This window comes from Castor canadensis, chromosome 11, assembly GCF_047511655.1.
Source record: "Castor canadensis chromosome 11, mCasCan1.hap1v2, whole genome shotgun sequence".
Classification (NCBI taxonomy): domain Eukaryota; kingdom Metazoa; phylum Chordata; class Mammalia; order Rodentia; family Castoridae; genus Castor; species Castor canadensis.
The window spans coordinates 68,019,862-68,033,582 of NC_133396.1; the positions used below are offsets into that span (position 1 = coordinate 68,019,862).

General features: G+C 40.8%; 1 protein-coding gene across 3 annotated transcripts in view; it reads right to left on the minus strand.

The window, feature by feature from the left end:
- The window catches only part of Exo1 (exonuclease 1), a 33,879-nt gene extending 23,004 nt beyond the window's left edge, over nt 1-10,875 (minus strand). The window contains exons 1-10 of one of the 3 annotated variants that reach the window (XM_074047206.1): nt 10,621-10,875; nt 9,889-10,307; nt 9,585-9,685; nt 8,921-9,094; nt 6,364-6,483; nt 5,875-5,998; nt 4,300-4,437; nt 3,649-3,861; nt 2,147-2,334; nt 1,335-1,431 (exon numbers count right to left, since the gene is read on the minus strand). In XM_074047206.1, coding sequence (XP_073903307.1) covers nt 1,335-1,431; nt 2,147-2,334; nt 3,649-3,861; nt 4,300-4,437; nt 5,875-5,998; nt 6,364-6,483; nt 8,921-9,081 — 1,041 coding nt within the window. In that variant the 5' untranslated portion in view covers nt 9,082-9,094; nt 9,585-9,685; nt 9,889-10,307; nt 10,621-10,875. The remainder of the gene's footprint in view (nt 1-1,334; nt 1,432-2,146; nt 2,335-3,648; nt 3,862-4,299; nt 4,438-5,874; nt 5,999-6,363; nt 6,484-8,920; nt 9,095-9,584; nt 9,686-9,888; nt 10,308-10,620) is intronic. The other 2 variants (XM_074047207.1, XM_020174730.2) reach the window with 2 other exon arrangements.
- Between the last annotated feature and the right edge of the window lie 2,846 nt (nt 10,876-13,721).

The window sequence follows — 13,721 nt, forward strand, 5'->3', positions numbered from 1 at the left end:
TAATTCCTCTCTCAACTATAAAATGAAAATAGTACTAACTTCAGAGGCTGGTGATTATAAGAGTCACTGTGTCTAAGGTGCTTAGAGTACCACGTGAAATTCAGTACATGCTCAGAACTGTTATTATCATGAAGCATTCTATTCTTAGGTGGAGTTAGGCATATGCCTTTTGTGTCCATAGAGCCTACTGGGCAAGGGCAAAAACATTTGGACGAGACTGAAGATCATAAAACAGAAATACGAACTAAAAAGATAAACTAAAAAGATAACTGAAAGAAGCAAGGAATCTAAGCAATTAATGAGAAGCCAAAGTTAATTTTCAAGTTTTCTAGTCTAAGAAAATAAAAGCTATCATATAACTGACATTCATTTGTTCATCCAATAACTGTGGTAAATACAATATAGCAGCAAAGATCACAAATACTCACCTTTATGAAGATTATTTTCTATTGGGAAGAACCAGAAAAAGAACAAGAGAAGAAGCCTAAGGTAATAAGTATGCAAAAAGAAAAATATAAGAGCAATATTAAGGGAAGCTGATAAACAATGCAGTTTGGGTTCATGTATTGAGGTTATAGAAAAAACATTTATGTGGAGAACCAAAAAACAATGAGAATTATGAGATTGGTACATAGACGAGAGATGGGTAAAGGCAGAGGTAGACACTTGTGGATTCTCTGGATAAATAAGATAAACTAAAAGTCTTAAAAACTTACAGAAAAAAAAATGTGAATAAGAAAAGAATAGAAAATGAACAGAAATATGAAGAGAGATTAACAGAAGACAGTATCTTAAGAGATACACGATGTAGAAAACGAGTTCAAAGACACAACAGGGGCGCTCACTAAATATTTGCTAAATTAAGAGTCAATAAAAAACAGCATGAATTAAAGGGTAGTATTTTTAGGTTTGGATTTTCAATAATATCAAATGCCAGAGAACCAGAATGGGGTGAGATGGAAAAAAAAAAGGATCAAATGCTTGGTATATTCACATGAAATGCTCAAGTCTAAAGGTTTGATTGATAATATACAATACAGTCACTTTTTAATTTTAAAAACAAGGAGTTGGGGTATGGCTCAAATGGTTAGAGGACCTGCCTAGCAAGCACAAGACCCTAAGTTCAAACCCAATACCACAAAAAAAAAAAAAACCCAAAAAAAATTAATACAGATATTTTGAAAGAGAATTTCTCTGTTACTTTCAGTGTATATGTATACAGTGCACAGATACAGAAATGCTTCAAAGATGCTTAGTAAACAGATTTGCTTTTAATCACAGCTCTTGAAATATAACTAAAACGTGATTTTCTATAGCAGTCATTAAAATGTTACCATAGCAGTATCTGGATTGTAGTCATCAATCTGCTCAAAAGTATTTATATCTTTATTTCCAAGTGCTATTTGAAAAGCTATAGTGTCATCAACATACCTAGGTTGGTAAGATTAAGGAAAAATGTCATTATTGACAACCAGTAAGATGCTACTGTACTGAGATAGGAAAATGTTTTCTATCATCACAGGAAATTTTGAAGGTTGAGGAATCAGATGGATTCTACTTAACTTTCCATAGCATAATTACTAAAATAACAGGTGTAGCTTGCTGGTCTCTGTGTGTCCCTGCAGGAGTTGGCCATCTTCTGAAGCCAAGCCCTGAGTCATCACTTTCACTCTCTCGAGAGAGATAGGGGAAAGTTTTGGCCACCACCTAAATGACTGGGAGCTCTGCCTCAGTCTCAGTGCTGGTGGCCAGCAGTCATGGGAAGGGCATCTTCCCCTGGTGCACTTACATGCCCAGAATGCCCCTCTATGGGTGAGCTTGCTTGCCACAGGGGTTCTCTCAAGTGCCACCTTTGGAACTGGAGTGTGTGCCATTAGAGACTGACCCACTGCCTACATCTGTCAAGTCATCTCAGTAATTCCATTATACAGCAGAGGAGCCTCAAGTTTACAAACAGAATTAAATTTTCACTAGCATGAAATTATAATGAATGAAATGTGGTATTTTCACTATGAAAAAGAAAGAAAAAAACAATTTGCAATTTTTTTAAACTGAAAGTCTCCATAAAAATACTGTAATAATACTACTAATAGTATTAATGGATAAAGAACCATAAAACTCAACCACTGTGGTTCAGAAAGGATACTGCCCAGCGTAGCTTAGTGTTTTGGGATCAATGTCGTCTTCATAGGCATTCAGAGGGACAAGTTTCCTTTTGATGGGATCAAAAACTAGCTGATAAAGGAAAGTATTGTTGGCTCGAATAAATCCGTTGATGTAATCCTCTGGTACTATTACATTCATCTTGAGATAATGTCCAATTTTCTTGATAACCTAACAATGGATACAAAAACATTTCATCTGCAACTGAACAGGGAATGTAATAAGCACAAGACTGACTGCTTACAGAGTGAGAACCTGAACATTCATGTTTCCATCTACATCAAAAATTACCAGCAAACATGACTATGTCATATCACAAATTCTCATTCTTTGACTTTTCTCTTATTAGTCCAGAAGACCAAAAATGCAATTACACATCAAGTTTATGCTGAGGAATAAATTTAAGACATGCTATTGAGTCTCAAATTCCCTTTAATCCAGAAAACAAAACACAAACTTAAAGAATCTAAGAACTAAAAAAATTCAGATAATCTTAGATCACATTTTGAAAGCTAAGTCAACATTCTAATTTCCAGTAGCCAAGGGCACTCAGGCTGTACAGTCACACACAGCACAAGGTTTGCTCAACATCACACTACACAGACAAACATGGCCCATAAGACCACACTGCCACGTGACGTAACAGCCATCATACTCTGTGTAAGCGCATCTGGTAAAGTTCAACGACGACCAACTATCTAATGATGCATTTCGTAGAACATACCCCTGTCATTAAGTGACACATGACAGTATATCAAACTCACAGATGAAGGGAAAACCCAGAAAACTGAAAACTACAGGTTAGCGAGGTCTGTTTCTCTATTGTCACCTGGGCTCTTGTCATCCTACCTAGAGCTCTTTCCATTGTACTAACTTCCCTTTAGCCCTGAGGACTCTTAAAATAGAACATGGGGCTTGTGCTCTGCAGCTCTAAGGGCCTTGTAGAACAGTCCAAGGGGAGAAATGAGCTGAGGTAAGGGTATCAGAGAAATCAAGTAGCAATGATGGACAGTGTCTGAGTTTCCCAGAAGATAAATACCACCTGATTACCAGTGAGATTAAATGCAGATGGTAAGCCATGTTATGGAGATAGGCAATAAATGTAAATTTTTCTCTAATATTGTTTATGTTTTGAAAAATATGGTTTTTTCATGAATGTATGTTACTATGTAATGAGTTTATCGATATGTTTAAATGAATTAACAAATGTGATAAAGGTCAGCAATAATTCTACCCCAGATATTTTGCCCTGAAGTCTAGTCTTCATTTTGAAGACTACTACGGATTTAACAACTGCTGAACCATTGTTCTTCCAACGTCTGTTAGTTGTTAAAAGCGAATCCTAGCATTTTAATTACCTGTTCCTTTCAAAAGCGTAACACTGACTGTTGACTAGTAGGGTATTTAAAATCCACATTCAGAATTCATTCTATTATTTACAAATGCTTCAGAAGTTGAATATGGCACTTGGTAGGTCACTCTTACCTTTACAATATCTGGATTATTAGCCAGTCTTAGAACTTTGCATGCTTTCGCTAATCCAATTCCACGCAGGGATGAGAGGTAGTCACAGCCTGAAAGAATACACATGTAACGGAACTTCTCTTCTGTGAATACATCTCCAAGCTGCCTGCACATTCCTAGCCGAGCCTGGTCAATCTCTAGTCCATTTCCAAGCTGGTCCATTTTTAAAATCACCTTCAAAAGGAGGGGAAACTTGTTAATACCTAGAAACACCACTTTGATTTATCATTATCTAATCCACTGTAATAATTCTAAAAAATCTTTCTCATTCTGAACAAATGTCCAGAGCACTTAAGTGTAAAGCAGCAAAATCCTACTTTGTGTGTTACACAAAATAATAATGATCATTATAAGAACAGATGTAACTTGCAGATATTAAATAAAACAGTAGTTTGGAAGAGGAAAAACTTCAGCTCCTTGATATATACTTCTTTTTGTTTTATTTTATTTTTTAAGACAAGTCTACTATGTAGCCCAGGCTGGCCTCGAACTCACAATCGTCCCGCCTTAGTCTCTGAAGTGCTATGATTACTGGCACATACCACCTGCCCAGCTAATTATACTACTTCTATCCACACAGAAGAGGAGCACATAGTCGCTGCAGTTAAGTACCTTCTTACAGCCAAAAGCTAAGAGATCAGAGTCCTCTGTAATTACAGCTTGTACAATACCAGCTTTGTTAAGGTAGGCCAATTGAGCATCAGCTTCGTATGGAGCCACAATGCAATCTACTCCCTGAGACCGGGCAGCCTGTAAGAGAAACCACAGTGAATATACAGCATGGAACATGGAGAACACTAAACAACAATCTGCTTGAAACACATTTGCTACTAACCTCAATATGTACCTGCTACCATTACTTTCAGAAAACATGTCCTTTGAAAGTTTTTCTACTTTTAGTTCTAGTATATTTTACACTAATCACACAATCACTAAGAAAATTTTTTTTAAAACTTACAAATGTAGAGAAAAGAGATACTGCTATATATCCTAAGGAAGGAAAAAACCTACAGGCTACAAAATTAATTACTTCAGATAAAACTAAACTTCAATCTTAATGGTTATGTTGCAAAAGCATATTAAGATTCCTGTCTGGAGTTTTGCATCTATTTTCCCAACAAAAACAACAGGTTGTCCTGTCAGTCCGCACATCTATCCAACACTGTAATCACTGTACTTAAACCAGGGAAAACACTTTCAAGATAATGTTGCCAAGAAGAGAAGCCATGATTAACAGGTAACTTAAACACAAACTTCTTTGTTCCAAACCTTGAGCCTTGGTACTAAAGGTCTAAGGAAAGGCTTTAGGGAGTTAAGAAATGGTGGAAGAGGCATCAAGATTCTGTGGTTAGCACTTTTGGTGACTACAAGTAGATGTGCCTAGCAGACATTGCATAGCAATGTCCCTCTCTAATCCTTTGGCACCACTATTTGTGTCCGCTCCGGGCTCCTGTGCCACACAGGAGAGGCTCCCCTCCCCTTCTACAGTTATAAAGAACACACGCTATCTCTATATGTCACATGTTCTCCTGAATCCTTGCTTTCCACCTTAACCCATTCAGAAAGATAAGAAATACCCACATAATACAGAACCACAAAATAGGAATTTCAGTGCTTATTTTATCTCAGAAACTGGACAGCGGGACTGCATGCCAGAACAAAGTTGACCCTATCTTTATCATCACCCTTTACCAAGCCACTCCGAACACAAGTCCTAGAAAGGGGAAAGTGAGGGCTGACACTATGGTTCAAGGTGAAGCGGAGAGAACAGTCCAAGCAGGAGCAGATCAAGGAGGAGTCTGCCTGGGGCAGCAAGGTGGGTCAGACAGATCTCTGACCAGTACTCAAGAGTGCAGGTTCTGGTAAGTGCTTAAGATTATAAGGGTGGTGTGAGAATGAAACCCCTAGAAATCTGCCTCTCTATCATTATTAAACAATATGCAATTCATCTATCCCAGGCAATTATCTAAAAGAAAGAGCCTCATTTATTCTTTATAGGATTTTTTTTCCCCTGTAAACTGTAAGACTCCTCCCTTTAAGTGATACCTTTCCCTTCGTCCTGACATCTGTCCTTTACTTTAGTTTAGGCTTAGGAAAACTTTCCTCCCTTGTTTTCCTTGCCCTTCCATAAATTAGCAACTTATAACTATGTTAAGTGAACTTAGCCATCTGTTCTAAATGGCTTACTTTAATTACTTTGTGGGCCATAGCATGTGTGATATTGACAGACCGGGTGAAACACTCTCGGGCTTCTGAGACTTTCCCCTCACGAAGAAGCTGCTTTCCTTTAAGAAGATTGGCTTGTCGTCTTCTGCAAAGGAAGAATATCTCCTAAATATACAAGAAATTTAAGAAGCTGACAAAAAAATAACCATGACAAAACGATCGTTAAAAAATTTTGCTAGACTGGAATGCAGTTTGACTCACATGAAAGTGCACATCAGATCCTTGAGAATATTAACTCAGATTCTTTGGGCTTCCAGACAAAAAAGCAGAGACTAGACACTTTCTTAAAATGATAAGAATCTAACAAACAGAACATTTAAGGAAATTTGTTCATGTAGGAAGCTATAAAAAAACTTCAACAATTTAAGAGTTTAAACATTTGATGTCACATGTCCTACAGCATCTGACCTGAGCACAGTTGTTAAGACAGTAAGTACCTCATCAACTTACTCTCTTCTGGACCGCTCCACTTCCTTCTTAGAAGGCAATGTACATCCATCAAATACGAGAACAGGCTTGATGCCGTGAGACAGTAGCATATTTATAAATTTCATGCAAAATCCTACGTACCTATGGGGAAAACACACATAAATCTTTTGCATCTCTTCATGTAATACTACTGCTCTATTTAGAGACCAGCTGAGACAATTTTGAGGAATGACATTTTTATTTACAAATTGTAAATAAAAATGGTGGAATGGCTGGTGGAATGGCTCAAGGTGAAGGCACTGAGTTCAAGCCCCAGTACCACAAAAAAAAAAAAAAAAAGTTTTCATAGGAAATGGGACTGTTCAGTTAGACTTGGGGTCAAATCCTGCCGTGTACACTTACGAGCCAAGTGATAGCTGTAAGCCCATTGACACTGATTTCCTCAATTATAGACTAAAGGGCTTCAACATCCTTTCTGACATTTAATTGTTCTAAATCTCATCTTTCCTCCTCCATTTTTAAATGTGTGAAACATTTCACATCTATTGAAAAGCTGAAATACTAAGCACTTAATTTCTCCAATAGCACATTATAGCCAAGAAGTTTAATGGTGACACAGTGAATTATCTAACACATAGTCTAAATTAAAACTTGTCCAATAATCCTAGGAATGTTTCTTCTAATCAGAGATGTCCTAGTAAAGGTTTAACAACCAGTTCTAGGGTAGAGCATCTGATTCCATGACACAAATACTCCACAGTAGCAGATAGGCTGGGCCAATGTGGAGTCAGTGAATGCTGTGGTGGAAAGAGATGATGTGCAGTGACCTCCTAGAAGCTGGCTCCAGCACACCATTTGTTTCTACCATTTGTTTCTAAATCCAGGATCTAAGCAGGGATTGTGTAGTGCTTTCAGTTTTGTATTCTGACAAGGCAGTATCAAGAACAGCTGGACTTAAAACTCCCATAATTTCATAAAGAAAAAAGACATTTTAGCTCAAAATAGGAACGGGAAAACACAATCTTAAAAGACAGTCTTTTAAATCAATACAGTCATGTCAATGACAGGTCTACAACGTTATTTTCTATTTGTTGTACATCAATGAGATGGGAACTGCGTCAGGAAAGAGTGATGATTAGGACCTGCTGATGTATGGAACAGTGAATAGGATCCACTGATTACCTATCAAAGCAAAAATTAGGATAAAGCAAAACTATAAAATCATAATAAATTTTAAAGGACATAGCATCAGATACATGGTACTTCACTGACATTTTTCTAAGTTAGCCCACACAGGTCTACTATAAAGGTTTATCATAGACTTATCCAAATTTTCTGAGGAGATGGTGACCTTTTCTGGCTAAAACCTCTATCCAAAGGTGGACAAAAAAAGGAAAAATCAATTATACTAAATATGACTTCTAAATTAACAGAGATTAATTAAAATACACAACAGATACTGTTTACAGTCCTAAAACTTTTTAGTTCAGTTAACATTTATCAAGCACCTACTCAAGGGTAGGCTCTGTGGGTTCCATCTCTCCCGAATTTTAACAACTTAATTAGAAAAAACTCAAGCTCAGGTGTTTGTCCCACAAAGAAATATTCAAAAAAATCCTGAAAGTAGCAATGAAAAACTTAACATTTAGCTACAATTATAATTGTTCAAATTCATCCTGGAAAAGAAATTGCTCTCAAAGAATTATCTTTGGGCTGGAGGTATAGGTCAGTGGTAGGCCAGATGCTTATCATGGAGGGTTTAATTGTCAACACTTCCCCAAAACAAAAAACAAAAAACTCTTAGCAGTTGGAGTGGTAGATGTACCCAGGCTACTTCAGGTTCCACACATACTGTTACAGGTTTCTTTTGTTACTTTTAGTTACATTAACTCTATAAGCCTGAAAGTCCCAAACATTCATTTAACCATAACTACCCCCTTCTTCTTGCAAACAAAGAGGACTAACCTAATTTACCTGTTGTGCATTATGCTTAAGTCATATTAAGATCTGTGAACTTTTCTTCCAGGAGATAAATTATATATTGTGAAAGAAAAAAAAACATAGTATGGCTAAATCTCTGTGGAAAATCTGTCCAAAAATTATACTTGTTTAATACTTCTATTTTTAAAAATGTCCAGTAAATCTCCTCAAATGAGGTCAAGAGTTGAGACTGGATGTCAACAGGTCCCACTAGGATTGGCTATAAGTAAAGTAAAAGAAAGTCAAAATATTTGTCCCTTTGACTCATTTTGCTAACAGATTAGCAGTGTTTGGTTATAACCATATACTTTCTGAAATCATGGATTTTCAAACCATCGTTAAAAAGTTTGTCATAGGTAAGGAATAAAGGAGATAATTTTTGGTCTTTGACCATTAGTGTACAAACACTCTGGCGTAATAAAAAGAATAAACATTAGGTCTATAGAACAGAAGGAAATTTAGCAATATTCTAAAACACAAACTTTCATTTCTTAATAAATTCTGGCACTGAGTGAAAATCCATTTCTGGGAGAGAAAAAAAAAAAAAGCACTGTTTCATTCCAAATTTTCAAAGAATTAATGTCAGGTCCAAACTTACCTATCAGTAGGTTCACCTTTGGCTAGTTTTTCAGCACAAGCTATTGCTCCTTTGTGAAGCCAGCAATAGGTATCCACAGCTACCACCTGCCCTTTGTACTTTCTCACATGGATGGGTTCAGAAGCTTCTTTGATGAACTGTAGTAATCCCTGTATCCCCATTGTGTTAAATTAACTACATGATATGGAGGGAAAAACAGCAATAATTACAGCAAAATGTCTACCAAAAAGCTTTAGAAAAATAAAGTTTAAACTCCCACACAGAAATTGTTATTATTTAGCTAATTAGCTAATAACTGGCCTCCTCCCTGCCAATTTTCAGAGTCTAGAATTTACATTAATCCTAAACTACCGTTTTCATGCTACCTGATAGTTGTTCAATGTTTATTCTTTCCAAAGTGCTTTCATAGTGTGTGAAATCATGTGTGCCTCAAGCTCTTAACACAGTCCTAAGAATAGAGAGGTGATAAAATTTTATGAGCCTCTCCTTTCTTTAAAAATCTACAAAATCGTGCGTGCTGTGGCATCACACTGCCTCTACAAAAGGCCATTAAAGTGCCAATATGCAAATTCACACAGGAGTAAAAACTGAAAAGGTTGTAGAAAGGTAGAGACTCCAACTGAAGAAAAATGAAATGAACAAAATCACAGAAATGGATCTGTACCTTTGTGTACTGAAATTCACTGCATTATTCCAAGCAATTAACACTGGGCAATACAGCAGTGGCGGGGCATAGGGACAACTCCGTCAGATTCTCTTGAAAATCTGTCCCAGAGAAACGTGCATCTAAGAGGCTGTGCAAACACAGTTGCAAGAAGAATGCTTTCACTTCCCACTCCCGGGTAGCCCCTTAGCCCTGTCTACACAGAGATTCTGGACGTGCAACACCAGCGTTGTCTGGCATTTCTCAAGGCAAGTCTCTACCAAATGTGGAATTTGGAAAGTGGCGCATGAGAGGGCGGCCTTACCCAAACGGCTGATTCTCTAGTCCAGGCGTTCTCAGCGTCAGAGGGACTCACTGAAACACCCAGTGGCTTTGAGTCACTAATTTTTCTGACTGGGGCGCGCGATTAGGACGCAGTCCTCAGTCCAGTCTGACAAACACCCCTGGCTGCCCCGACGGCCGTCCTTATACGAGGCGCTTCTGTTCACGCGGAGGAAACGCACGCATCACGCATTCCGTGAGGCTGGGTAAGTTTCTTCCAGGCCGAGTGAACACGTCCTCTGTGGCATAGTCAGCACCGGGCGCCCTTGGCTTGGCACGGGCCCACTGGCGATCACTTGCCGCACCTGAGGTGACAACAGCAGCGACTTCACCGTCCCCCTGTCCCGCGGAGAGACGCGGACGCTGACTGCAGGCCCCTTGAGGACACCGTGCTTCCCGGGGCTGCGCGTGGAGGAAAACAAGTCCTCGTCACCTTTCCCCGCAAGCGGGGAGATCGCACGAAACACTGGGCTCCAACTCTGCGGGGGCACGCGCGCCGTGGGACTACCAGGCGTCCGCTCCCGCCGGGTCCGGAGGCCCACGCACGCCACAAGCTGGCCTTCCCTCCCTGGAAGACACTGGGTCTCGCGCAGACCTGGGGGACCGACGGGAGCCCCCCGTTAGCCTCCGCGCCCATCACTTCTAGGGAAGGGCTCTGTCCGCCTGCTGGAGAGGACACCCTGAAAACCGCCCGCAACGTCCCACATTCACTCACTTTGAAACCGCCGCGGGTCCGGTAGAATACAGGCAACTCCGAAGCAGCAACACCTGAAACTCCTTTCAATTTGCGCGGGAACGCGTGCGACCCCGCCCAGGGGACGTGACGTCAGCCTCCCGCGTCTCCATTTCCCACTCTTATCCGGGTCCTGAACCTTCTGCCTCTCAGGGTGCAACAGGGCTTGTTGCTCCAGCTCCCTCGCCGCCAAACGCTCGAATCCGGAGCGACTTCCGGAAGGCTGGGCCGGCTGGTGCTACCGGCGGAAGGGGAAGGACGGAACGGAAGTTTGGGTGTTTTCGCTCGCGCCAGGGTTGCTGGGAGTTGTAGTTCTATCCTGGCCGCAGCTCCAGTTCTGGGCGCTGGAATCAGAAGAGTGTCGCTGCGCGTTTGTGTGGAGGTGTGTTTTGCTGTTGCTTTAAACTAAGAAAAAAAAGCCCCGCCAAAATCATTTCCTTGCTCCACTCACTCCCATTTCTTCATCCTCTCTCTGGAATGACCGGTCGCCTCCGTGCAAACTGAAGTTAAACTAGAATTACCCTGGCCCTTTTCCCTATTCGATAGTGTTATTACTATAACCTGTCTTTAGCACTTACGTAGTGCGGGGCTTCATCGCTCTCGGATAGAGGTCAGGAAAATTTACTGGATTAAAATGGGCCTTGGTACACAGACTAAAGACACACTGGACTCGGGTGGGCACTTGGGGCTGGATTATCGTCCCTCTAGCTTCACGTTCTCTTCATTGGCTTTTTAAGGAATCGGTAATTTTGGAAGTCGGGTCGCTGGGCAGCACATAGTGTCCACTGGCTCTGGGGCAGGAGAGTGCCGGGAGGAAGCCGTCCTCGCAGAGGACAGTTGCTTTCCTCATCCCCTTGCACCTCCGGGAAAAGACCCCTTTGCTCCGCCTTCTTTCTGGGGAAAAGACGCCTTTTGCATCCTGACAATTAACTGCAGAATTAAGTATTCCTGGGAGAAGAAACACGAACCATAAAAACTTTCTCTAAATGTGCAGAATCCAGAACATCTGGTGACTTCCCTGGTACCTGCCACAGGGCAGGGTGTTTTTGCTGGCCACATCCTGCATCTTCTTTGGTTTGCTGGCTTTCCAAATACATCTTTGTCTTTGCTCCAACAACTTGTCCCAGCTCATTGGCCTTTTCAAGTAGGGAGCAGCAGTAACACTCCAGACCTGGCCACTCCTTCTGTCTTTGGAATAGTGTAGTGAAAATATTGGGGCAAAATATTAGGCCACACCACAAAGGATGTTTGGGCTTTAGAGATCAACAGGGACTAAAGGCATTGAATGGAGGAAGAAGTGACCGCATTGTTTCCCTTCTTTCATACTGCTTTTCAAGTCTGCCTAACATCTATACTATTACCGTAAATATTATTGAAAAGGCAGCACTTTTGAACAGGGTCTCCTTTTTGCTAAGTATATTAGTCTGTTTTCCATTGCTATTAATTTCTGAGGCTAGGTTACTCATAAAGGAAAGAGAATGAGCACGGTAGCTCATGATTGTAATCTCAGCTACTTGAGAGGAGGAGATCAGGAGGATCATGGTTCAAGGCTATCCCAGGCAAAACATTAGTGAGACCTGATCCCAACAAATAAGCCAGTAATGGTGGTGCATATCTATAATTCCAGCTATGCAGGAGGCCATAGGTAGGAGGATTGTGGTCTGAGTCTTGAGACTGGCCCTAAGCAAAAATGAGAGGCATTACCTGGAAAGTAACTGAAGCAAAAACAGGCTGGGTGCATGGCTCAAGTGGTAGAGCACCTGTCTAACAAGCACAGGCCCTGGTTCAGATCCCCGCTACCCCCAAACATATTATTTAGCCCACAATCTCAGCACCCCAGATCGTGATGTCAGCACCCCCTTGGCTCCAGTGAGGGCCCCTGGCTACGTGACTGCATGGCAGATGGCATCAGGGAGACATCACAAGGTGATACAGATAGCCAGAGAGAGCAGAACTAGCCGGGGTCTGTAAGAATCACATCAATCCCTTCCCAGGGCAGCACCGGTGCCTAACTAATTATTGTAGATTAAGCTCCACCTCTTTTTTTATGGGACTGGAATTTGAACTCAGGGCTTTACACTTACAAAGTAGCCCTCTACCACTTGAGCCACACCTCCAATTCATTTTGCTCTGGTTATTTTTATGGAAATGGGGTCTTGAACTATTTGCCCAGGCTGGCCTCAAACTATGATCTCCTGATTTCAGCCTCCCTCCCAAGTAGCTAGGATTACAGGCATGAGCCTGTAATGATCAGGCTTCCAACACATGACCCCTTGGGTCCAAGTCAGAGATTCTGATAGAGGAAATATCTCCTCCCACAGTGGGAGCAGTGACTGCATCTCCAATGACTTTTGCAGATACCACAACTCTTCTATGGCCCCAGAGAATTCACTCATCTCAATGCTTCAGAATTTTGATTTTGTTTTGCTTTGATAAAAAAAATAAGTTACACAAAATTCAGAGAATGCAGTCCATTTCTGGGTGAGCATTGGACTTAGTCATAGGTACAAAATAGATACTGTTCTTTTGACTTTAATGGAAAAGCATGACTTGCAACTGGCTACAAGGTAGTAAGCTGATGGAAGACATCCAGTCACCAGATAGCCAGAGGGGACACTTCTACTGAAGTCTCCATGAGACATGTCTTGAAACAAGGAAACAGATACCAATATATGAGCAGCGTGAAACCAGCTAGCACAGAATGCTTAGTGAACAGAAATCAAGATGGAAGGGCTGAGCCGCACAAAAGGCTTACATGCTTACCATAGAGTGGTCCTGATGCCCAGGGCCAGTCCCGCACGCAGCAGATGCTCTCAGAGTGACACAGTAATGATTTTCTGTCCACTTACTAGTCCTTCAGCCTCCAGGGGACTCACTCACTCAGCAGTTTATTATCAGAAGCAGAGAACAAGCACACGCCTTAATCCTGCATTTAAAATCTAGTAAGTGTTTTCACCAAAACATCTGTGTCTGGTCTGTCCACTGTTTTCATCTGAATTTGTCTGCATCCCTAATGTATGTGGATGTCTTTTTTACCCTTTATGTACTGCCTCAGATGTGACTTGGAGTCAATTGTGGTCTAT